This window comes from Micropterus salmoides, unplaced genomic scaffold, assembly GCF_014851395.1.
Source record: "Micropterus salmoides isolate LMB-PRFRI ecotype aquatic unplaced genomic scaffold, ASM1485139v1 Ms_hic_scaffold_16, whole genome shotgun sequence".
Classification (NCBI taxonomy): Eukaryota; Metazoa; Chordata; class Actinopteri; order Centrarchiformes; family Centrarchidae; genus Micropterus; species Micropterus salmoides.
Window position 1 is genome coordinate 12,628,279 of NW_024040707.1, and position 27,841 is coordinate 12,656,119.

At 40.6% G+C, this 27,841-nt stretch overlaps 1 protein-coding gene across 1 annotated transcript in view; it reads left to right on the top strand.

Moving 5' to 3' along the window:
• The window catches only part of LOC119905739 (cadherin-4-like), a 262,027-nt gene that overhangs the window by 98,646 nt on the left and 135,540 nt on the right, over positions 1–27,841 (top strand). Inside the window, exon 3 of the mRNA XM_038723025.1 lies at positions 15,592–15,615. Within this exon, the coding sequence (XP_038578953.1) occupies positions 15,592–15,615 (24 nt within the window). The remainder of the gene's footprint in view (positions 1–15,591; positions 15,616–27,841) is intronic.

Here is a 27,841-nt window from a genome sequence, read left to right on the forward strand (position 1 = left end):
CATCACAAATGTTGCATCTGAGTTCCAGGACTCATTCACTTGATCTGTTGATGTTGAGCTGTTGTCTGCTTGGCTCTTTCTTTCCAACTGACTAACCATTCTTTCCACATGCTGGGCAATTTAAGGCTTCACTGATAAGTTGATGGGCCTCAGGTGTGTCCAGGTCTAAAGCCACATTTATTCTTCTGCATCAGGGCATTGCAGAGGCCTCCTGAGGTACTGTCAGATAATTCAAAACGATGACGGTTATAAGCATAAATGATTGATTTGAATGCAATTTTAACTAGGGGAATGTGACCTATGAAAGTAATGTCAAGAGATCAACTAGACTTATCACTAGTTGTGTTTCCATCAACGTTTTTTATGCACATTTGGAAGTATCGCATTTGAAAAGGTTGATGGAAACGGCAAAATAAAAAAAAAAAACTAACTCAGTTTCGCAAAAAATTTTTTACACTCCACTTTGGTGTTTTTTGCCTTAAATGGGAGATGGAAAGACGTTTGCCGAATAAGTACTAATGTAGCGAACATGTAACTCATTACTGATCAGCTGTTTCCACTGTTGGCGTCTTCCTGGATGTTCCCATAACGCGCGGAAGCATGGCTGATAGCAACTTGCCCACTTGAAGCATATTTCTGAAGACTTCTCTCCATTTTTGTCAGACCCATAGTCTTTAGGTCCATGCGATTGGTTTTGTTTTTGGTTTGGAACCTCTGATTCTTGTTTATTACAGCCATGCTTAAAGGTCCAGTGTGTAATATTTCTGAGGCTCTATTGACAGAAATACAATATAAGATCCATAACTATGTTTTCAGTGGTGTATTAAGCCCTTACATAATGAACCATTATATTTTTTTTACCTTAGAATGAAACATTTATATCTACATAACCGCGGGCACCCCCTTCTATGGAGGTTGCTGTATTTTGTCGTCATGTTTCTACCGTAGCCGTCAACGAACAAACAGCGCTACAGAGCGTATTTTGTCATCACGGCGTTCTCCTTCTGCTTGTGTAATTCCTGTAGCGTAGATGCCCATCACTAAATTGAATACATACAAAGAAGAAAAAGAGGGACTAATAATAATAGTAATATACAGTCTCCGAGAAGTCTTCTGGTTTATTAGAAGTAAGAAGAGAAGAGACATTTGGACAACTGAAGGACCACATGTGTTACTTAGCACGAGAGCCGACAGCAAGTCGGAATCGGGACAAACAGCTGGCGGCAGAAATCACGGATTTTATGGATTTTCTCTGGTGGAAGGCTATATTGTGGGACAGATGTTTTCAAAGCGGTGCTGAAGTTGTCTGTTTTCTGCTGGAAAGGTAATTAACTTTGTTTGTCAGACTTTAGCGATGCAAATGAAAACTGTTGGTTGAGAGCTTTAGCTATTAGCTGGCGGTAATCACAGAGAGCCATGACATGTTTCCCCTGTCAGTGGTGTGAAATATGGATTAATTTCATGGTGCCTACTTATTCTCCAGCCTGTGGTTTGGCTTTGCCGGTTACTTAGCGAGACAATCAGCTGATCAGTAACGTTAATTGGCAATAAAACTGTAACGTTAGCTTAGAGCATGGAATGCATGACATCAGCCAGCTAAACTTTTACTGACTGGTAGAAAAACATTTATTGTTAGTTGGATTGGTTTATTCTCCAGCGCTGTGCTTTGGTGGTGTTATGTTAGTTGGATTAATTTCATGTAGTTACACTCTCTCACTCTGTTTTGGCTTTGTAAGTTGGTGAGAATCAGCTGATTGGTAATTGGTAATAAAACGACAGCTTCCAGGAATGAAGTTCAGATCAGCCAGCTAAACTTTGAAAAAATATGTAGTTGGATTGTAATTTCATGTAGTTTGTCTCCAGCGCTCTGTTATGGCTTTGTTACGTGGACAAAAATTATGCAGTTACCTTCCTGAGACAGATGATGAATATTATTAGTAATGCAACGGTAACAGCAGGGAAGCTCAGATCAGCAGCTAAACTTCATATTTTACTGCCCTGGTGGAAAACATGTATTTCTTTTTACTGCTAATGGTGATGTATAACAAGACTGTGTGCCTATCAAGTGACCAATAATAAATACTTTCCAAATTTGCATTAAAAAATGTTATTGGATATTGCATCCCACTGTGCACACAAATATGTAATTTGTACTTTCACATGCTAAATGCCCATTAAAATGTTGCACCGTTTTACCACAAGCAGAAATTATGGAAATTATGGACAGTACTACTTTGTGTTTCTGTTGTATTTCAAAAAATTCAAAAACATTATGGTAATATTTGCATGCTTATCTAATTAAGCAAAGCGTGAGGAGTCTTGATCCTCACCAGCCAATGCCTTTGTAAACTTCATGTATTATGTGGTTTATAATGGGCTGTGGTGCACAAACAGTGAGGCTTACATTGTCCTGGTATCTGTCAGTGGTCATACTTGATGCACTAGATGTGATAGTGTTTGAGAATTTCTTCATTTACTTTGGTATGTTAGTCCAGATGAGCCAACCTTCCCAAGATATAAAATAATGTAAAATATACAGGAGTATGATACATCATGTAGCACTTAATTTCTTCATGTGGCTGTTGTTTATTAATGAAAAAGTAACAATAATATTCACCAAATTCATTTGGTTTTACTTAATTTATATAATTTCTTAACACATCTATCTAAAGAAACCTAATTTCTTGAATGGCAATCTCTTTTATCTCATAGATGACATCTTTGTCCTGTCTCAGGCACCGTAGCTAATACTGCTCGCTTGGGTAGGGGAGTGGGGGTGCAATTCACAATCCTCACCGCTAGATATCACTAGAACTTACACAGTGAACCTTTAACGTCAACTAACTAATGTAACTACACTTTGCTTAGCCAACATTTAAATTTAATGCCGACTTGTCAACAAGTTACACACTTACATTAAGTTAATTAGCGAAGTCATTGGTGACGTTTTTCAACCTGTGAAAGTAAAAGATAAATAAAAAGCTACCTGAATGCTTTGTACACTGATGCGGGGTTAACAGGAACAGGGCAGGTAAAAGGTACAGGGAGGACATTTAGGTACGACACTCTTGACAAAATAAACACAGGCTCCCCCCAGTGATGTGTTTTATCATCTTTGTTATATCTTGATATCTTATACACAAATCCCTGCACTAGCCCGTTCCCTAATAGTGGCACTTTATTAAGTAGGCAGACTGCCTTGGTGAGCCTCTTATTTGGGAGGAGGAGCATGGACAGTTTTTGGAAATTGCTGTGAGAAGTCAAAGCTTTTCCTAAACACCTCTAAAACAAATGAAATGCCCATTGATTTTAGAAAGCTGCAAACCTCTAACCCGACTTTTATCAATGCTGAGCCAATTACTTTGGCATTGTGCTCGACCATAAGCTTAAATAGGACCTGTGGACTAATCTCCTAAGCACTAAGACACAATAAAGAATGTACTTCTTAAAGCTATCCTTTAATGTCCACACCAAAATGCTCCAAACATATACTGTGCTTTTATTGAAAGTGTTTTAACCTTCTTCTGCTGGCTTGGCAATGCTACTGAGGCACAGAAAAACTGTTGCAACCACCATCAAACTGCTAGGGTTTACGTTATCAAGTTTGGAATGCATCAACAGAGATGATTTAGAAAGCAAACAACATTGTGGGTGACCAGTGGCGCCGCCTTGCCACCTCATTTGAATTGTTGCCATGTTGGCAACGATATTGCCCCCTTCAAAAAACTAAAAATAGATCCAAGTTTTCATTTGTTCCAAAAGCCATTACGTTTTTAAACAGGTAATGCACTGGCAGGAATGCTCCATGCCCCCATAGAGCAGCTTTGCAGCAGTAGGCAGGTTTTAGGTGGACAAAGCACAGTGGAGTTGAATCCCAGGACAACTATAATTAAATGCCAAGAGTCTTCTTTTCATTAGCCAAACATATTTTTGTGATCTAGGTAGCAAAGCCAGTTCCATTTAAAATATACCTACCTTTGCTGCATATCATAAAGTATGGAAGAATGTAAGCACACATTTCTTTGGGTATACATAAATAGACAACATTGCCTGAATAAATTCCTACAACAGAAGCTACAATGGCAGGACCACTTGAAAACCTTGACAGAGAAGACCAAATCTGGCTTTAACATCCAATAGGCTGCAGCACTCAGGGTGGTTTGTGTTTTCCTTCACCATCCTCACCCTTCTCAAGCCCGGTAGCTGCCCTCAGCTCTTTAGGCATTCAGGTAGCAGCCACTGTTGCTCTTTTGCTGGCCTACTTTTGTAACACTACAGGTGCTTCAGTTTTGCTAATAAAAACACAATGAAAGCAAATTGTTACATTCTGCTATGTTTCAGACACGGGAAAAGGTTTTTTTTGCCCAGATGCAGACACATGCAAGGAGGAGGTATTGTTTACGGGATTTATGAAACAAACACTGCATCTATCGGTTAGTTTGTGTTATTGTTTGGCTTTGGCAAAAACACCAAAATCACACAATAACACAAACACAGTCATTGGCAAAAACATACACTTCAGTGGTGATGGGGCACACTTTGCCACAAGGATTACGTTGCAGGCCTGTTTTGCTGCTACCAACTGACGCACGCTCACTCAATACTGGACCAATAATAAAAAAAATATGTTGTCCGAATTACTAACATAGACACAAAAACATTGGAAAATGAGGTCCAGGTTGAAAAATATTGAAGTCAGCCTTAAACCTTGACTTAACCTTATTTAAACCTGCCAGTCTGATGTGACTTTGCCACTTCAGTGAATTGCATGTGAACTGCACCAAAATGGCTTGTGTACATGCATCTCCGTAAGTCTTATCACACACATCTAGTTGTGTGGAATTTAAGCACAAAGAGTTCCACATGATTGGCTTCACCCGCTGCATCTTCCAACATCCTGGAAGAAAGACAAATTAATGAATGCATAAATAAATTATTTTCTTTACAGTGAAAATGCCTTGTGTGTAAGGACAAGCTGTTTTTTGGGGGGGTTTTTTGCAGCCACATAGTGTTTCAGGTTTCTGTATGTGGTTAACATGTTATGCATAGGTCAACGTTTAATTGCTATAGAGGGAAAAAGATTGGCTAAAGCAGAAGAGCACAATGCTATGTAGTTTCACTTACATATCAGTATCAATTTTATTTTATTTTATAGCACACTTAAAACAACCAAGGTTGACCAAGGTGCTTTACACCAGTAACAGTAATTACAAAGTAAAAGTACAGCAATAAAACATTAATTAGAATATACAGCATATGATATATAACTATATTAAAATCGCCAAGGATAATAATTATCTTAACTTGAAGGAAATGCCAAAGAAAAGTGATTAACAATTAAATTAAAGCGTTGGTTGGGGCGGTTCTGATATGGAATGGCAGGTTGTTCCACAGGTTAGGGAACAGCTATAACAAAGGCTCAATAGCCTATGGTTTTGAGCTTGCTTTTTGGTGCATCCAGGAGGAGGAGATTGGCAGATCTCAGCACTCTAGCTGGAGTATAAATGTGAAGAAACTCCGCAAAGTAAATCGGCACCAAGCCATTTATGACATGTAATGCTATAAGTTTAGTCTAATAAATGAAATGATAAAGCTTTGTATATTGATTTGAGATTTGAAAATTTAGTGTGTCTTCATACCTAAAATAAAGGGCTGTTCTGCGTCAAAATCTGCAATGACATATTGTGCTGTTGTCCACTTTACTTCAGTTGCTTTTTTTATATTGCTTCCTGTTCCTGGAAATGTGTAAATATGTGTTCATACTGCCGGTTGTTCTGACTGAGTTAGACTAAAAGCATTGCCCTTTAGACCTTACCAACTCATAGTTTATTTAGCTTTTTGTCTTTTTTTAAGTTAACATTAATAGGAGCATTTTAGCATTAAATTTAATTCCAGTGTGCTCTGACTGAATGAATAGGTTGAAGATACACAATCTAGCCTGAGGCCTGTGTCATTCTTTGTCTCATGCTCAAATCTAATCTTTATTATTAAGCTTTTATAGAGAAGTGCACCGAGGAAGAAAATAAAAGCATTTGTTATGCATATGTGTATGTGCTTCAGACAGAGATTATTGCATTGAAAATTATTTTGTTGAATAATTTATTGCAACATGAGCTCCGAATGAAAATGTAGATTGCATGATGGTGAAATAATGCCATACAGCTGTTAAACCTTCAGATACTTTAGTTGTCTCGGTGTGGACAGACTCCCTACCTCCATCTCTTCTTTCATCCTTTAACTCCAGCATATGTATGGCTAACTAACTTAATAGCGTCCTTTGCTGTGGTAGCATCCGGTTTGACGTTTTATCTAAATAAAACTATGTTAAAGCCTAGTGTTTGGGTTCTAAAAACATGGGAAAATAATAAGAATGACATTAACACTTAATGCGTATAGGACCTGATCATAATTTGAATGGCAGGGTTATAAAAAGAAGAAAGCTACATCTTCACCAGGCTACCACTCATTTGGTACAATAACAAAAGTAATTGGAAACAGTTTGTTGTTGGTGCTGTCTTTGTTTTGACTTGGAAGCTTTCTGTCAGAATTTGCAGTGCGTGTGTGTGTGTTTGTGTGCGGTGATTATGAAACACATGTCAATATTTTATTTCCTTCAGGATATTAAGCAATGTTTTAAGAGAGTGTCACCTGCAAAATATCTATTGGATAGAGTACCGTCTTTGTCACTGTTTTTCACACAAACAATATCTTTGATGGAGGATAGACTGTTAGATTTATGAAAGCAGTGCACAGGATGGTGGTTGATTCAAGAGTAATAGCATGAGGGTTTTATAGCCACATTATATATAATGGACACTCTACTACACTATTGTGTCTTTTTGAATACTGTAATCAGGCTAACCAAAGCTTAGATGCTCATCATGGCTGATTCACTGAAATAAAGAGAGATCCAACAACACACATCATAGGAGTATTTTGTAGTGCAGTATAATCAGACATTATGTTAGTGGCCTTGACAAAATGGGTTGACTTGCAGACAAGTGAGGACGCCACAGTAACTACTTAGATGAAGTGTTTCAGTCTTGTAATCATCTACTTCCCCTTCTCTCTGTCTCTCCTTTCATTTTTCTACTCCAAGGTATATTGTTTGCTTTGTGTATTATACAAAACATGTATCCATTATTTTTGTGCTTATTATCCAGCCAGATGTCAGATACTCTATGAGCTACTTGCCATGACTGTACCTTCTGAGAGGAAACAATGGGAAGAGGTGATGAAGAGAAAGGCGTCAAGAAAATAGGCGCCAAATAAAGATAGGTCAAGGGTAGGCTAACGAGAGAAAGAAAATAAAAATGGGGGACAGGAATGTAAAAAAAGAGAAGTCTCCTGTGGACAGCTGTGGGGGAGGTTAAAAAGGGCAAAGTAGATGGTGAAGAGGATGGAGGGTGCCACTACTTCTCATCCACTGTCTGATCTGTGGGTGGCAGTGATGACTGATGGAGAACCACTCTAACTGAAGGTCATATCCGAAGCCCTGCCATTTTAGACTGCCACTGTCGCAGGGGAAAGGATAAATAAAGCTCAGACTGTCGTGTTTATTCACCCCGCTTCCTCTGTTGCTTTGACGACGGAGGACGGAGAGACAGAAAAGATGAGGCAGGTGGAAGAAGAAATGCCAATAGATGATTCAGAGTTATCTAAGTAGGATTTATCTTATCATACTTCATTCACACACTGACACTAATATTCAATGTTAATAACAAAGACTTGATCCTCCTTGTTATTCTGTCTCCCATCGTTTAATATACAAGTGAAGCTTCACATCACAGATTGTGTAAATGCATTCCTGTTATTTAATGATTTGTCATTCCTCCAGACATTGCTACAATAGGGACAGTGAGTGATGGAAATGAAAGGATAGCTTTCCTTCTAATCCAGCTAAGCAGGATTTTGGTTATCAGTGCGATTATTTTTTTAAAAAGTGAACAGACAACGGTAGCAATTACATAACCATTTGTCATCAAATCATGTACAGCCCAAATAGGGTGAAACTAATTCCTGGAGGAAAATAAACTACAGCAGAAAGCATGTTTCTGAGTTGCATGTTTCCGTTTGCCCAGATTGTCACAAGGCTTAAGGACAGCAGTCTGTCACTGCTCCAATGTCCCTCCAGTCTGGCTTGGACACAGAGCTATTCGTCTGGCGCTGGAACCAGAGCTGGAGCTGGAGGTTCAGACGGGGTTGTTATCCCCCAGGCAGGGCACAATTCTCATGGCCAGACGACCTCGCTGCCCAGACTCTAATATCTGATCAAGAACCATCTGCTGAGGCTGCCAGAGCCCACACACTCCCCATTCCCATGACCTCTCCAAGGAGAGCCCAATGGGATATCAAGCTATTAGCGGGCTATTAGAATGATTCTGATCACCATTTAAAAGGAAATGCAGCACAACAAAATGATATTATCATCACAGGGATGCCATTTTCAGTATTGAAGTATTGAATATATTTTAACTAAATATTAGAATTTTCCAGTTGGTATTTTTATCCCTTCAGATTGGTCCTGTTGACATAGATAGATGCCAACACTTATGGCACACAATAATGCAATCACCATGGAATAATTTTCTTTTCCGCAAAGAACAGCTTTTGTAAATTCATGCCCAGTAGTGAAATGCTGTCGTTATGATCTAGCAAAATGTTTATGTTACAATGACACCATGTTTTTAGTGGACATGGATGAAAATAAGCATGCATGCATCACAGTAAGTATGTAGAAGGTGTCAAAAGTGCAGTTCACATGAAGTTTTAATGGCTTGTGTGAACAGTTTCTGTTCCTACTGTGTTTCGTGCAGCACCATTCGCCAGGCCGTGATAACAGTTGGTTAATGGGTAATGTGCCACACAAGAGTGATGCTGCACTTTCTGTTTTCATTTTGTTGCTGTAGTGCAGTAATTAATCCAGCTGAACCCTTTGTGCTCACAAAATAAATGCTTTCCATTTTCATTAATAGACAACTCATTAGTACATAATGAGCAAGAAGGCAGCACTCCCCGTGCTCCCTGTGCAGTACGTAGCAGATGAGCATGCGCTACACTCAGCTAATTAAAACCTAGGATTGTGTTCTGCCTTCTTGTTTTCTTCTGTGGAAAGTGCAGAGGGACGTGCTTTTAAAACATTTGTTTAATGAATTATGGTATGTAAGTGTTTTACATAGCAGAGAAAAAAAACAATACCAGTACTCATTGTCATGTTCAGTATATTTATGTATCTGTATATATTAAATCCCGCTAACTTGAAGTTCTTCTTCCATCAATGGTTAAACACACAAAGGTTTAAATATGATGATTAAAGGCAGTGACAAGCTGACTATATCTGTCTGGATAATGGTCTTTGGCTCTCAGTGAATTTTCATCTGGGCTATAGTTTGAAGCATTCTGCTAAAGGTGACATCTTTCTGTTTCCCTCCAATCGCCATTTGTCACTGGTAAAATAACAGTGTAGCTGACTTTTTTCTTCAAGAGTTAAGGAGAAAAATCATCCACTAAGTACTACAAAGTGTACGACAGTCAGACATGGAACACAACCTATGTGCTCTGTTGTAAGAACAATGTGGTTTAGGGTGGAAACATATGAATACTGTCAATACTATATCCTATATGATGTCATGTGGTTTATTTGACTCATTTGAGATGAGCTGCACCATCACTTATTCCTTCTAGAATCATTAACATCTAGGTCAGTAGTCACAACTGACTGGTGTCACCATCCATCACATAGTAGCCTCTTTCGTTCATAACTTTAACTGATGGGCTGTCACTGTTAACCAGTGAGCGTGATTAAGAGACCGAACAGCTACAGTGTTGGAATTTATCCTAATTACATTATTGAGATGAATTATCAATAGTGGTTATTCATCTGAAAGCAGCCGCATTTGTTTCCACTGCAGTCTGCTCACTTCAGAGCACACTGTATTCCATACTTACAGCTACATATATGAATATACTTACATTTGTGTGTCATACTCGCACAGTAATGATATATTCAAAAAAGCACACTTGCACCGCCTTCCAGTGATGATGTGGTTTTCGTTTGTCTTGATGAAGTGATGATTAGCTGTAAGGATTCCTCACTTCATGATGGGGATAAAAATCGAACCCAATTTCTGGCTGTAATTAAAACTATTCCCAAAGCGAACTGCTGGAAGGCCACAACTTTAAGAGGTCAATAGAAGACAGGTTTCCAATAGCAGTCTAATTCAATCAGTCTAGGATGTATAATGTGTGTTAAGGATCAGAGGGTGATTACTTAACACCCGCATACATTTGCAGTACCAGAGAGCCAGCATGCATCTACACCTGTAGGTCTGACTTCTCATCATCTGTAATGGACCTTCTGCATTACATGGTGTCTGTGGGTTGAATTTAACTTATACTGTCTCTAAAAAATTTTATGTGAATTAAATAACTATTTTTGTTCTGTGTTCATATTGCATTTTGTGCACTGAGTTTAATGACCCAAGAGCATCTGAGGATCTCTGAAATCCAACAGTTTAACCTTTAGAAATGCAGAGCAGCAATCAGACAATGAAATCTGTTTCCCTTAATTCCCGAACAGAGAATTTGAGTACCCTCATTTACAGTATATGACACACCTTCACCAGTGAAGAAAGGTATTTAAAAACAGGTCTGAAGCTACTGAAGCTGTCTGTTGTCTATTACTTGTCTGATTAGTTAGCACTGGTAATGTGCCAACATGATCCCTCTTGGTGATGCTGGTCTCCAATTGATGTTCACCACAGGGGCAGTGTTGAACCTTGTCATCTCTCAGTCAACATGTGGCATCATCCAACATCAGAAGCTGGCATATTAGCAGTAACTGCCAACTGTGTGCAAGAACCATTAATGATTCTTTCTTTTTATTTATGACCCTTCTTCAGATCCAGGGGTCTGGTGTAAGCGCATTTTCTGAGAATTTTAGTCATTGGTTTTATAGGCTGGCCTTACTGCGAGCATTCTATAATTCAAGCACCGCAACTTCTCCACCCGCTGCCATGCCTGATTAGCCGTTAGGATCTCTAAAATTTCAAACTAAAGACATCATATTACTTCCTAAAGTCTAACGATAACAGGATACATGTTTACCTAAATGAATAATGAATTTTCTTAGTATCCTTCATCACTTTCTTCTCCTCTACCCCTTTCTTTCATCCTCTTTCAGTGAGAGGATACATTTCTGAAAGGTAAAGAAAAACAGTTGGGAGATGTTTATGTCCTTATTTGTAAATGTATCGTCAAAACATAGCTTTTAGTGTCCTCAGGCATGCTTTTGGGCAGTGTTAACTTTACCAGACTTGCATTCATACTTTGCAGTGGGAAACCTGTATTGACATATGGCCTATTTTACATAATACTCAAGCCCACAAGAGTGCTGCTGTTGGTGCATGGCACATCAAAACGCCACTCACATATTAACTGCAAATTAGTCTCCAAATCCATATAAGCCACTGATAGCTGGGAAGAAATGCGGTAATCAATGACAGAGGCTTTCTTTAGCTCCCTAAACAGCAGAGTTATTTATGTAGGCTGAAACCAATCAGCATGGTGATCCGACCCAACAAGTTTTGGAGAGGGAAGTGCTTTTTTATGATTATTTATTATCACCAAGTGGGTGTGTGTTCATTATTTATCATTATCAAAACAGTGTTAATAGAGAGCATGTTACAACCTTTTTTTTCAAATTTCTCCCCTACCCAATATACACCCTTCAAAAACAATGAACAAGGGAACACTTAATCATCACAGTATAACATCAAGTCAATTAAACTGCAGGGATATCAATCTGTCCAGTTAGGAAGCATAAGAGATTGCGAATCAGTGTCACCTGTTTTGGTGCAAATGGAAGTAACAACAGGTGCACTGGAGAGGCAACAGCATGACAACCCCAAAAAGGGAATGGTTTTGCAGGTGGTAACCACAGACAATTGCTCTTTCCTTATCCTTCCTGACTGATTGTTCTCTAGTTTTGTGTTTTGCTAGTGTCCTTGTCACTACTGGTAGCATGAGGCGGTAACTGCAGCCCATTCAGGTATATATTGTAAATATTGCATATGTAGTCCAGCTCCTCCAGGATGGGACATCCATATGTGCCGTTGCAAGAAGGTTTGCTGTGTTTCCCAGCACAGTCTCAAGAGCATAGAGGAGATACCAAAGAGACGCCCCATTACATGAGGGGAGCTGGACAGGGATGTATAATGGGAATCAATCCAGCACTAGGACCAGTATCAGCTCCTTTGTGCAAGGAGAAACAGGGGAAGCAATGCCAGATCCCTACAAAATTACCTTCAGCAGTGTGCATGTTTTTGACCAAACTATCAGAAACTGACTGTATGAGGGTGGCATGAGGGCCTGATTTGTGCTCACAGCCTAGCACCGTGCAGCTCAGTTGGCATTTGCCGGAGAACACCAGAATTGGCAGGTCCGCCATTGGCGCCCCATTCTTTTCACAGATGAGACCAGGTTCTCACTGAGCACATGTGACAGATGTAAAAGAGCCTGGAGACGCCGTGGCAGACTTATGCTGCCTGCATCATCATCCAGCATGAGCGGTTTGGCGGTGGGTCAGTGACGGTCTGGTGAGGCATATCCTTGGAGGGTCCCACAGACCTCCACATGTTAGCCAACAGTATCCTGACTGCTTTTGAAATCCTCAGAGCCATTGTCAGACCTTATGCTGGTGCAGTAGGCCCCGGTGTAGGACAATGCCTGGTCTCATGTGGCTAGAATGTGTAGTTCCTGGATGATGAAGGCATTGAAGCCACGGACTGGCTCTCACGTTCCCCAGACCTGAATCCAATTGAGATCCCCTGGGATGTTATGCATTCATCTATCCAACACCATCACTGTTCAGGAGTTCACTCATGCCCTGATCCAGGTCTGGGGGGGGGATCTCCCAGGACACCAGGCACCATCTCATCAGGAGCATGCCTAGACGTTGGGAGTGCATACTGGCACGTGGGGGTCATACACACTACTGAGTCACAGCCCTCAATGGGTTTGTGATTTTGGTTTCCATTGTTACGTCATTTTGTTCTCAAATAATTAACTAGTTGAATTACTTCATTCATCAAGACCGGATGTGTGATTTAAGTGTTCCCTTAATTTTTTTTGAGCAATATATTAAAATAATGTGCACTGAGAGAAAGTAACACATGTAATGACACCCTGCTATTTACGGCAAGTAACTGTGTGTAGTGGAAATTACTTAATCCTTTATTTAGATAATGCCTTTTAATATTAAAATAAAATTTCAGTTAAGTGTTTAGTCTTTCCAAGCTCTTTTCCAGAAAGCTTCATCTACTCATTGTTATGTGCAGTGTATCCACTGTGCTGTGTTTTACTCAAATTATGTTAAACTGATTCTCAGCAATAGAGTTAAAAATAACCAGTAAAATATTTTGTACAGCAGCGTTTTTTTTGTTTTTTTTTGCTGATCTCTTAATATGCTGCAGAAATCCACCTTTAAGTGCATGTAAATCATGAGAGGTGCTGGAATAAATTAAATGCCTGTCTACTGTCCACCAGTTACCTGTCACGGTTGCTGTCTTAGTCACACAGATTTATAAGACTTGTAGTTTTGGTTTTCATTATAATTCCTGTAATCCTCAACTTCACTGACACATCCAAAGGGTTTTACACAATAGTTTTTTTGTTAAATTCACAGACATTCGACAATGTGAATTCACAGATTATAGTCTGGCACAGACTCTGCTGATCTTTTTGACTTTGGTTATGTTTTGACTTTCAACTGATAAGCTATAGGCTGTATACTGTCCCATTTGAATGTTCAGCACAAGTTTAAAACAGTTACCGAAAGCAAACACTTCTCCAAAGACCCGTATTTTATTTTACATGGGTTAGTTTACCACTGTTAAATGCTTAAGCACTTGAAATTAATGAATAATTCTCATTGCAGGTGGATTTACCCTCCCCTATATATGTGATGTTTTCACTATCTTAGGTAGATGTTGAAAATTTTGAATGCAACAGTCACGTATGCTGGTCACCACAGACAAAGCAGGTAGTCTAAAACTCTACTTTTCTCTCTTTTTGTCTTTTTCTGAAACTGTTTCATAATCTTTGGGATATTGATAATTATCTAAAGTTAGCTTTCCCATTTTTGGAGACAGTCTATTTGCACTACTACCACTTGCCAGAACATTTCTATTTGACATACTGTAGTCTTTTTTTAACATAACAAACGACAAACAAGGAGGATATGGGCCAGTAATTGCTGCATGTTGGGTAATCTTTTATCGTCTATGCGGTTGTGAGACAGTGATGAAAGTTTGTAAGCCTTTGGGGGTGAGAAGGAAATGGACCAAGGATTTTCTTTTAGTGATAAGGTTGACTGTGCTGGGCTGTGAGAGTGCTTCACTAACTAATTATTTGAAGCCTCCTCTCAGATTAGGGTAGACATGCAGAGCTTATAGACAGTCGCATAGCAGACAATCAGACCATGTAATAACCAGAGGGCCAATATTTGCTCAAATCCACTGTAACACCTCACAAAACAAAAGTGAGTAAAGCCCTAATGTTCAGTCCAATCCCACGCCACACTGCCTTGATAAACACAGACGCCACCCCACAATGGGCGCCATCTTTACTCTGGCAATTAGGCAGAGCTTTGGATTATCATTTCCTCAGCCCAGCACACCACAAATCCATCCGGATTCAATTATTCTCCTCCCATGTCTGTGGCCATTTGGGCTTTTTGGGAACATGGCCAGTGGAGAAATATAGTTCAACTGCTGAAAGTACAAAGTTATATAAAAAGAGTATTTCTTTTCTTTGTTTTATATTTATTCTGGCAATCCTGCCAGTTTGACAAGTCTGTTAAATAAAAATGAAACCTTGGGAGCTTAGAAACACTGTCCTGGTAAATATTTTATGAGAACAATAAGCTAAATTTACTGTATTTTTCTCCTTCCAAACACACCTCCTTGAGTTGGGTTTTGTTGTAAATGTTCTGTGTTCTATAATAAACATGTTGCGGTACATCCTCCCCTCCAAGCAGCTCATGTTTTGATCCGCGCCTTGTGGGCCAGGAGTGTCTCTAGTGGGCTCTGAGTAAGAACCTAAAATGCTTACTGAAAGGATTTGATTTGCTTTGTCTCGCTGCACCTCAAAGGCATTATTTTTACTTATTAGAAAGCTCACTCTGTAAATTGTGTAGGAGAACAAGGGTTTCAAGGGGTCTGGAGACTCTCATCTTTCTACTTGAGGCCTCTCTTCAATGTTTTTGCTCAGACACCTGGTTTCTCCTTATAGAGTGGAAAAACGCTGCTGCGTGTATTTGTGTGTATTACTCAGCACCCTCACTATGTGTGTCCTTATTTGTGTTTGCATATTCAGGCATGACTAAGCGTGCATGAGTTTGGTAAAGTGGATATTCTTTGTAGGTCTAAGATGAGAGCCCCCCTGGTTGTGTACAGCCCTCTTGGGTGGCTCATTTCCCTCCCAGCAAATCACTGTTGTGGCTGTCATCTACTGCATTTTATGTTTCTGCTGTACAGCAGCCTGTCAGCTCCTAACACATTCCTCTGTGTGTCTCTTCTCTTTTATCTACAGATACCCCAGTGTCATCACAAAAAGGTAAGACGGCATCAGTCACCTGTGGATCCCCATGTATTTTCAGATGGGTGGCATGTGAGTGTGTTGCTCTGTGTGTCTGCGTTCTCAATTTTTACTAATGAGATGAAAAACATTTCATGGTGTTGTTGATGTTGATTTGAAATTGAGTCATTCAGTGTTTCTGTTACAGAACAATCTGTTTGATTACAAAGTCAATCACTTACACCCACTGACACCTAGACTAAATTATCCCGCTATCCTGCCATGATAGACAGCCCACAGTCTGTGTTTATGCATTTCTTTCTGTAAGTCCTATGTTAAGACTAATCACAGTTCTGTTTAGACTCCTCCACACTTTCATGTGTATGTTAATGTGAGGTTGGGGGAGGTGATTGTTTTGCATAGTGGATCTTCAGGGAGAGACGAGAGATGTAGGAGGGGAAGATGTTTGTAGGAATGTACCTGTAGGCTGTTTTGATTTTGTAAGATGATGGGGCCAGACAGTCAAACTGTCTAAACAGCTCCGGGGGTCTTGTTCTGAGTGGCAGCCTGCAGGTGTATGCACCGAGCAGTCGCAGCCCTCTACTCTTCATAGTTGAGAGACAGTAATGGCAGAGGGTGTGTCACGCTCTGTGATTGCAAAGCAGGAGCAGACAATCAGTCAGGAGAACTCCCTGCTGATTTTGTTGAAACTTTCTTTGATTTCCCGCTGTGCTTATAAGAACTTAGGTGTTGTTTTGTACGAGCTCCTACCAGAGCAGAATGCAGGTGGAAATATTATAATTGATTCATTCATCCTGCATCTGATATAATGTGCACAACATGTATATTTGTAAAACCTAAACAGCACGAGTTTGTCTCAGGGAATGTGGTGACATTTTTCACCTTACAAAGCTTCAGATCTGTTAAAGCTGCTTGTAGATACAGTGCAAGAGGCATTGATAGAGTACATCTGTGTGACAGGTTACGCTCAGTGTGCCCTCACTCACACACGCATATTGTTGTGAGGCCTATGTATGTGATGACTATGTGGTGTACGATGCTGTCAGATGGGCCTATAAAGGTAAGTGATGTGGGTTGCCTGAGCCTCACTCTCTGATGAATGTTGAAGGGGAGCAGAGGCTGACGTGGTGTACATCATCCCTCTACAGCCGCACTCGCATATGTTTCTGAATGAGAGGGAGATAAGTAAAGTCACGCAACCTTGACAGTGAATGAATGCTCACTTTTGTTAGCCTGTGTGTCCATATCTGTGTCAGACTTTTGTGTGTTTGTATGTCTTTTTTTACTAGCCCATCCAATGTGTCCAATTCAAATCAGTTTAGTCAGAAGCATCAACAAAAACATTCACTGTCTCACGGCTCCATTCACTGAGAGTGCCATGGAGAAAAATATCCTGGCGTATTCATTCATACACTGTGAGTTATAGATGGCTGTGCAGCTGTGACAGTGCCATCGGTACAGAAGAGCCATGGGGCCTTGAGGCAAAGATAGTGTACATAAAGCATGTGTTTGTGTGTGCACATCTCTTAAAAGACTGGTATATAAGTGTGTGTGTGTGTGTGTGTGTGTGTGTGTGTTTTGTGTGTTCCTGAGCATGAAATATAGAGAAAGCAGGGCATTTGTGCACACTGGCAATGTCAACTCTCCACAGTCTCAATCCGTTAATATTCAACATGAGAGATGTGGGTCTCACATGAGCACACACACAAAGAGCACAGTGCTAAGGTACATGTGTTAGACTGAAGGGCAGCACATAGTATTTAGGTCCAGATAGTATTGAGTCTGTGGTTGAATAACCTTTACTGTTGTTCCTTACCAATATCATGATTAACACAGGACCTCATTATAATTTGACCTTATTATTTAGTTCTCTACTTCTGTGGAACATCTCCACTATCTGCTTCTCTACCATGACATACTTTATCCAACACCTCTCCACCCCCTTACCCTCCTCCTCCCTCTCCTCTGCCAAATGAAGTGTATTTATGGCACCTGTGCAGGAAAAACAGTCTCTAGGAGACGTCCCTCTAATTTCATTTTCAAAATGCCAGCAATAAATTTATCAAACAGGCTGAATCGAATTGGAGTCACACGCAGTGCCATCCGTCATGGGCTGTCCCTCAGGGGCCTGTGGGCGTACTTAAGCCAGCCAAAAACCTCTGCTGGCAGGAGAAAAAGACTGAGTGTTGAGGGTGGGGGGTGAGGTGGGGGGAGGGGTCCTGGTAGGAGGGAAACCAGAAGAATGTAGTGGAGAAATAAGCTGAGAACAAAGATGTGTGCGCATATCGTTATGTGCTTAAATGCATAAGCGCAATCATGAATTAGCTTGTGCATGAGTGTGGATGCATATGTGCACAGAGGTCAATGCTAATTCTTCAACACACAGGAGCCTCACGCTGGAATCTCAGTTAAGCACTTTAGCTGTCAATGTGCCAGCATAATAATTGATTAATTGCAACACGAGTTAATTGATTGTTTTGCTTATTTTGCATTTGTAAATCCCTCTAAGTTCAAACGCCACTTTGAGCTTTATCTCCTTCCCTGCCTCTAAAAACTCCAGGTTCACACGCTCTGTGCCCTCCCATTTCTCACTTCCTCATCCTCTGTAGCTGACTTTGCCACCTTTGCCTCTCTCTTTAAATGCCTTTGTCCCTGCTTTACTTTTGTTTCACCCTTCTTTCCCCCTGCCTATCTTTCCTTCTCCTCTCAGCATTTATCATTGTGCAGGTTAAGCCAGGCGTGAGTGAGGGTAAAGCAGCTTAGTACTAACAGGGCTAATGAAGTCAGGCCCCGTATTCCACTGACGGGGATCAGTGGCGCTACTCTGTGAAGCCTGTCAGCGTTTAATGATTAGATGAAACATTCAGACACCCGCTACGAGAAGACAGGCACACTGATATGTGGTAATACCCAACCGTGGTCTCTCTGACACAGCTCCACAAACATTTATGCATGTGCACGTACTCACTTCGCAGACACATACCCTGCATACACACACTCATGTATGCATGCATACATACACACACACACTCCTACTCCTCCCACTTTGCAAAGGTGTTGATTTATGACTCAAACATGGCATCAACATAGGAAAGTGATTGGAAGAAAAACAAATGACAGAGAGATTCAGAGACGGCAATCTGGCTATTGATTCCCGCTATGTGCTGGAAAGTGGAGAGAAAAGTAAGCTGCATGAAAGAGATTTACCCCTTGCCTTGATGAGCAGATTGTAAACAACTCCACACGCTCTATTCAAGATGCACGCTGTGATCCATGATTTTTCACTGCTTCTCAATTCTGCTAAAAAAAAACATGATCGTCTATCATTGATAGAAAATCAATCAAAGGCCACCATCTCAAAAACCTTTTTTGAACATTTGAAGATTCGTCTCTGATTCATTTTAAATCGTATTAGATTAAGTTATCATTCTCTGTGCGCACCCTGGCAGTGAGCCTGTGCTGGAGTGTGTGTAGTTAGTATGTCAGTAAGTGTGTCATTGTGTAAGTGGGAGGCTGTTTGTATGTTTAAATGCTAAAACTGAGAAATGGAGTGACAGAGGCAATGGTTGGGTCAACAAGCTGCCTGTTTGTCAGCGTGAAAGGGTGCCTTTGAGGGCTTGGCCGCTTTTTGCTCCATTAGCCACACATGCTAATTTACCTGTCAACTTACATCTACGCAAGGAAACTACAGTCTTCACAACTTCTCTCTCTGCTCTTCCTCCTCTCTAATCTCCATATCTCCCCCTCATTACATTTGTTTTCAATATCTTCCTTCAACTGCTAGATTGGAAACATATTCGGTGCTCACACCAGTAATTTATCTCCCTCATGTGACAGTACATGTTTAGCTCCATGTTGAGGAATCTTACGACACAGGAATTAAATTTAATGCATTTCTGCCAACGAGCAGCTCCCTGGCTTTCACGTGTCTTTTGGTTTCCAAACCCTCCTTAAAAGTATTTGGGGAAGATATTTCAAAGTATAGTTTCACAGGGAAGCACTATCTTCACATCCAAGTAGTTGAACTGCTGAAGCTAGCATAAAGAGAAGTAGACTATTAGCTGGTCAGTTGTTCAGATTTCTTCCTTTACTTGTGCCTTACACTGTCAGTAAAAATGACATTATGTCCCATATATATTATAATGCATTGAGTTTTATACAAATGTCTGTCTTCCGATGCATTGTTAAGGATGTTACCTCACTTTATTAGTTAGCTACTCCTGACAGTACAGCACAGACTTACAACAAACACATCCAAATAAGAATTAAGGATATCTTTAACCTAAATACAAAATACAGAAACGCTGAGTGCAAAAACTATGCTTCTGGTTTATTTTGGCACTCTGAAAGAGAACATCGCTAATAACACAGCATTTAGAAATGCCCACAGCTTAATTCTCAAAATTGGTAACTGATAATCAATGCAGTAATCCTCATGTGATCTTCTCAGTTATTAACAGCCTCATAAATCCAGCTCCAAAAAGCCTCTTTGACACCATTGCCATATCAGAGTGTGATGACTTTGCACTGTTGTTCAGAGATACAATAACAAACATCAATTGGTTTGATTGATGTGTTTTTACAACTGTATGCATTCAATGCAAGCGTTAGAATACATTCTCCTTAATGTGTTGTTTTGAGAAGAAACACAAATGTGTGTTTTCCAAAATTTGGCAAGTGTTTACAATTACACACCTTTTCAGAATGCAGGTATAGCATTTAACAACATTCTGTAGACAGGAGGATCTACCAGCTTAGCATTTTTATTACTCCCCACTCATTTCATTAAAGGTTGAAAGTAGTCACATACAGTAGACTTCATATTCATAACACTTCAATATGCAGTTCACTTCATGAATTTTATCTGTGCCTGCATCGTGGCTCAAGGGATGGCACTATATGTTGGTTGGTTGGTTGGTCAGTGCACCAGACTGAATTTAACAACTACTGGATAATTTGGAATTAAATTTTGTACAGCTACTTGGTCCCCAGAGGATGAAGCCTACTAAAACTGATAACCCCCTGACTTTTACCATAGCACCACCTGCAGGTTGGCTTTTTTTAATTTTTAGGGAAAGGTCTTGAGAACTATTGGATGGATTGCCATGAAATTTGGCACAGATGTCCATGGTGCCCAGATATTAAATCAGAATGACTTTGGTGATCCTGACTTCTCATCTAGCATCAACAGGAGGCCAAAGTCATTGAAATAGCTTGATATCCACTGGATGGATTAGCACAAACTTCTGGAGAGTCATTGTTCCTAGACGACATCATAATGACTTTGTTGTTCCCCTAACTTTTTCTGTAGCCCCAACAGCAAGTGGTTTACATTGGAAAAAAAACATTAAACACTATACCCGCTACACATTAGCATGTTAGCAATGTCAATGTGAGCATATTAGCATGCTGGTTTTAGCATTTAGCTCAAAGCGCGGTCATACACTACTGGCAGAGTCTCTAGCGCTGCTATTGACTCTTAGTCTTGTTGTCCATCAGCAACCTCTTATTCCAACAGTCTCCCTCTCTCGTCACCACACTATAGTAGTCGTATATTGAATGACACCAGCCCTCTGTCTCTGCAAGATAGATTGGCATCACGATCCACTATAGCCAAGTTAGTTTAAACTGAATTTTAAGCTTTCTTTCCAGCTCGAATGGCTGTCCAAAACTACAAGCAAACATTACAATTTTAATGGAATGAATTGAATTAAATTGGAATTTAACTACCATCAACCTACTACCACATTTTACTCAAAGCCCTGAGTGTTCTGCAGTAACAGGAGTTGCTTTTTGGCTTCCCGTGTAGCAGTAATAACTGAATGAGAATGTGCAAACATGGTTTGTTTTCTGCTGTGTCATGTGCTGCTAATGATACTCTGGATCCCTGCTACAAGTACCATGATTACTTTGACCTTAAATTTTGTTATTTTTTTAAATTCAGCTTTGTGTTCTCTGCAGCAGAGAGGGATCATTATAGACATGAGATTGTCTAGATTGACTCCGTCAGGACAAGTAATAAGGTCCAGCATATATGGGATTTAAATGCCAACAGAAGACACTGTGAGCATAATTGAAATATCTCTGACAGGATTGTTGAATAGTATCACCTGTACATGAAGCAGAAAGTAGCTTCATTGCAACATTGTGAAAGGCTCTTCGTTATTGCACACAAGAGGATGATAATGCGTTTTGTTTGCCTGGCTAAACCCTGCAACATGTCCAATTGAATGTTAGCCAGAGATAAAGATAGAAACCACACAAAGAGAACCTCGGCAGACCCACATCTTAGACTCATTAAGGCTGTCTGGGCATTGAAACATTTCTCAGGAAAAGACAGAGAGCAGATAAAAGCAGAGACAAGTATAACAAAAAGAATGGAGACAGAAGTAAACTGATCAATACTCTTCCATTCTTATAGAATCCTGTCCTTAAACCTCAGCTGCCAATTAGATATGAGAACAGCTAATTCCCTTGACAGATTAACTTATTTGATATATGATGTGGTCTGCTCAGTAGGGTGCAACACTGACCGCACTGGTGGATACTGTCTCCAGGCCATCCATACAGGCTAAGTGTAATTGACTATGCAGAGATAAACTGCAGCTTATCATATCTTTTCTCTCTTTGGTAGAGCAGTTCCATCTAAAAGGTGCGTCAGTCCTGTATCTGATGGTGTGTGTCAGGTATCTAGAAGATTAAAGCCTGGTTGCAAGCCCAAAGACGCGTGTGTGGTGTCACCGAGAGCTGCAGTAATCCCATGGAGCAAATAACTCTTTGTCATGATTCAACAACATGCTATTGTCACAGGACTACCTGCTCCTAGTCACTTAGATGATTCATACATCTTTGTCTGTTTACTGACAAGATGCCACAGTTGGGCTTGAAGCCCTACGGTGCTGGCATTGTCAGGGAAGCGGGTGGCATATTGCACCCAGTAGGACAGCTCCTATAGGCCTGCTCGGAGGGATTATCTAGCTTGGATTAGCTCAGCAGGGTGAAACAGAGGGGCAGGGAGGGACATACAGGGAGTGGAAGACGGAGTACATCAATATCTGCTCAGGACATGGACGTATGAGAAACCTGAGATAAAGCTGCTGAGAATCATGGCGAGGCTATTTCATCCACTGGTGCACATTTCACACCAGTGAAACATGAAACAACTACCCACACCTCTGTCTTTTGCTGTATACCCAGAGCCACACAAATTAGCAACAATTAGAAACATTAGATGTTTTAAAATAGTTTTGCCCTTTATCACACTTTTGGATTTTCTTCTCATCACCTACAACAACAGCTATAAATGTCTGAGCGAGGACTTGTGAATATTCATATAAATACCCATAATGAGATAAACACATCTCCCAACTCCACAGCCACACTAATTAAGCAGGCCTTTTCCTTCTACAGTGCTGTGCTCTCAAACCTTGTCAACTTCTCAAAGGCATGTCACCACTGTAATGGCAGATGGGTATTCTAAAGCCAGAAATAAATAAGTAAGTTAAAATGGTTAAAAACACACACAAACAGGAAAGAAAGTGGAGCCGTTTGCCACTGACAGACTGCAGAGCATACATCTTTATTCTTTGCTCAGACGGGTTCATTTCTGTCCGAGGGATGGATCTTATCCAAGAGTTTATTACCAAACTTCAGATGCAAAGGCTATTAGTTTTCTGACACCAAAGAGGGCCAAGAAAATGAATCGGGGTCTGGACAAATTGGCATCACTAACACAAGCGCAGCGGGAAGAAATTCTCAAATGTAGAAGTCATGTCATCCTTCAGCTCTTCTCCAGCATCTCTCAGACTTCCTCTGATAACTACCCTAATTTTTACCATTCACAAATTCACAGTGTGTACTGTAGAGTATATGTTTTACAGTACACACTGATGCATACACACTTTTTAATGTAAATAATGATGTTAGTACTATCTTCCCTTTAGGCTCATGTAATAAGATATAGTTCAAGAGGAAGACAGAGATGAGAAAAAGAGGGGATGATAAAATATCACATTGTGAGGTATATTTTCTGCATCAGGTATTCTGGCCCCATGCTGCTTTCTCCTAACATGCTCAAGAATTACCAGGGGTCCCCTCCTACTTTGAAACCAAACAAAGAAAAGCTCAATAGTTCATTGGACACCAATGGGCAAGAGAAGGCAACCGGCGGTGGATAAACAGACATATCATAACCAGAAGAAGGAGCAGAAATTGATGCCTTACAAAGGAAAAATACATTATAATAACTTACAAAAGGGTGAGAAGAGTGGATGATTAGGGCGATCACCAGGTCTCTTTGGGAATGTTACTATGCTTGCTTGATGCCCTGATGGCATCAGGGATTTCCTGTTCGAAAAAAAAAAAAAAATTATTAATCTGCTTTAAGATCTCAAATCAAGGGTTTCTAAAAAAAAGTTAATGTATTCTTTTGACATTATACATGCATGTCTTGTGGTTCCAGCGAGACAACTAAAGCCCTTTGGTTACCTTCTGATCACAGGGCCTGTCCGCTTAAGCTTTGTTTTTTTTGTGCCATTATAAGCAGCCATTTTACACTGAAATCAGGATAACAAATTGCTGTGAAAAGCTACGTAGGTTTCCAGTCAGCCTGTTTACCCTGGAGAGAGACAAGGCACCCACAAAGCAAGGTAAGCCCAGATGGATTATTCTAGGCTAATTCCAAGCACAAATCAAGTCGCAGCCATCAATAATTCATGTGAAAGTAAACACTGCTCAGTCCATTAAGAATCCAGATTGGCACAATGCCATAATGGCACGGATTCTGTACGCAACTTAACTTCACATACAGAGGTCTGTAGCCGCAAAAGAAAAATGCTTGTGCTCTGTATGGAAATCCAATGCTCATTAGAGGAAGTAGAATCTTTTGCAGACCCATAACCAGTATTACCTAGTGCAGCATTAGCATGGAACTGATGCTAAAGAATGACAGTAGAGGTAGGCAATTAGAGTGACAGCTGGTGCTGGGATGTGTTGAGTTTTGTGGATTGATCTTCTCTGTCAGCTTTCCTTCTTTGCATTTTAGGCATATGGGAGACTTGCGCTTTCATTCAGTCTGTAAATGCCCGCAGCTTAGAAAGAGGCTCATGCTCCCACTGTACGGTTAATTTCAGTTATTCTTTTTCCGATATCATTTGCACATTGACTTTACCCCCTCTTTTACCCTGAGCTAGTTTTTTCTTTCTTGTATTTTATGTTCTTTTTCAAAGTGTGTTTGTGATATTGAGGCTATGGGGAGTTGCTGGGTGTGGGGTATGTTTACGTAGCTTTCAGCAATTCCCTGTCCTCGGCACCGCAATTCCCACCTGAGCAATGAAAGATAGGGATTGGTCTTAGTCTGTCTAGGATACTCATTAGATAAAGAGGAGGTTCATGTCTTGTACTTTCACCATTGGTATTGCAGTCTGTTTGTCTGTCTCTCTTTCTTGCTCTCTTTTTCTCATCTTGCAATGCTCTGGAGATGGTCTACTCCTACTACTACTAGTATAAACAGCATCTGTCCGGGAGAATAATAACATCTATAATCGTTCCCCAGAGAGTCAACAATGGAGAACAGATTTTTTTCTTCTTCTTTTATTTTTCACTTTGCAACTCATGATTTATGGACGCCACACACTGGGTTTTCTCTAAATGCATGAGTTTCAAGTTCCAGTGATAACAAGAATGTTACATTAGCTCTTGTATGATACTCTCTTTCTACATATTTTTATCTTTCTCCTCCCTACATCTTTTGAAACATAGCTATCAGTCCACCACATGGGATTTCATGTGCAATTACAATAATGTTTTTCTAGTTTTAGAATATGTGGCACACACTAACCCCTCCTTGGATGTGGCAAATTCCTGAACACTACCCTCCAGCAGGTAGAAATCCAATGGCCAGTTCCTGGCAGGAGCAGCTTGTCTTTTCAACATCATATGTGTGGGGGGAAGTGTATTCATAGGATCAGATTTTTATGGCAGGTTTTCAGGCATATGGATTTATGTCTGAATGGAGAGAGGAGTGAGATTGAAGAGGTTGAAGAAGATTGAAGATTGAAGAGTGAGATGAATTGGAGAGGTTCCCAGATGGATTAAATGCTTACTTTGTACATGTGTGTAACTGTGTATGTGTGTTCTTACAGGTGAGCGTGCACAAACCCGTCATGCATTTCTGTTTGAGTGAATGTGTGCTGAATGTGCACACTACAGTGTGTGAGAGTTATCAGTCTTGTTGCAGCTCTCTCCATTAGTGGGTAGGGATTCCTGTCCTCTGCTCCTAGCCAGAGGAGACCAATTAAAGCCATCAGGCAGCATCGGGGGAGCCGAGCTGCTCTCAGAGCCTGCGGAACTGGAGAACAGAGGTTTTAGACTGGCTCCATCCTCCTCAATCAGCTCTGCTCTACCTGCAGACAAGTAGTATTGGGAGATGCTTGGACAATTACAGATTTACTACTAAATGATACAAGGATGTTCTTGAATTTAGTGCTTATACTTGTTGCATCTGTGTTTTGTTTTTCTTTCTTGATTTGTTTCCATCTGTTGGCATTAATGTGCTTTATACATACAGATTATTATAATAATTATTGTAATTGACTTCACTTGCTTGATCCACAGTCACAAGAGGCTGGGTTGCAGCATACACTAGCAGAAGGTCAGGTCAGTTTATTACAAGGTTAACACATGTCGACAAGTGATCGCTCATACTTATTCTTAAGGGCAGTCTCGAATCCAGCGCCTTTGAGTTGTTGACATTTCACACAGGCTTTATGGGTAATGCGTACCACATAATTTATACCCTTAAAAAATGTTTCAGTAGAAAATAACTGAAGTGTGTACATTCATCTGCTCTGACTCATCAGTAGCCAATTGAGAATTAATTCAGCTTTAACTTGCTCCCAGTGTTCACAAATTACGTCCTACTTTGTCAACTCCAAACCCTCCGTTTTGTGTGACCTCGTTTCATTAGATCTACATAAAGTTCATGACTTAAAAGAGAAGTTTTCAATGCTATGAGGATGCTTGCTTGAATAGTTTTAAAGCATTCCCATCTCCCTGATAGAAATGCAGAAGGAAATGCAGAGATTCAACACAGTTAGAGGCCCTCCCAGTGGGTGTTATTATTGTGTGGTTTTCCTCTATCCTTCCACACTAATGCTACTCTCGTCAGTGATGCTCAATCGTGCTTCGGGGCTTTGCTATAGCATGGAGGCCAAAGATGTCATACCCTGTTACAAAATAAGGCACCAAATATGAACTCCCTCTTTCCTTCTCCACCCCTCCCCCCCCACGCTCCCCCTGCCCTGGGGATCACTGCAGTGGAAATAGAGCCAGCTTCGTAGTATCTACTCAGTAGGTAATAACTCGCTGTTCAGGCTCAGATAAAGAGCTCCATTCATTAAAGTGGCTGCTCTCTTTCTCCACACGAGTGACACCTATCCCCCGGGAAAGCAGTGGGGAACTACAGGGTTGAAGCTACAGGCACAGCCTTCACCAGCCCTGATTACCTCCCTCTGAGCTGTTTGGTGGAGGATCCTAACCCCCGCTACACACAAGCTCCCTGAGCCTCATTCTCCATCTGATTTTCATTTCTTTCAGTGGGTATCCCTAATCTTTTTTTAACTTCATCCTTCATACCCCTGCCTCCCTCTTAATACACTAACTCATTGCCTCTATTATCCCCTTTGCCTGTTACTGCTTTCACCTGCACATCTCCATCTGCTCCAGCCTCCACTCCTTTTCACCCCTGTCACTTTGGTGGTTTTCCATCTCACTCGCTTTGACTTTCTCTTTCCCATGCTCATCTCCATCACCAGCTTTGATCATTTCTCTTTCTACTATCCATACTCCTCTCCCACATAATCTCTGCTCTGTCTCTTCAGCGTGTCTTGGTGGTCCCTGAGCACTGGAAGTCACCGATGCATGTACCGGTCAGCGGTATTCATGGGTAATGTGTAGATCATTCATCCTCTGGACAGGTATGTAATAGAGGTTGGACGAAGGGGAGAAAAGGGACAGTGGGAGATCTCTTGAGGTTTGAGAATCAATTTCATCGGGAATCACTGGAGCAAAGAAGCAGAACCTTTCTCTCCCTCTCTCTTTGAGCCTCTCACTTTCTCCCCATCTCTTTCTCTATCTTACTCTCTCTGTCTTCATTTCCCCACTCTACTATCACATTCCTGTCTGACTGCTCATACTGATAATTTCACAACACTCTCTAGCAATACACTAGGCAAGCAGCAGGATA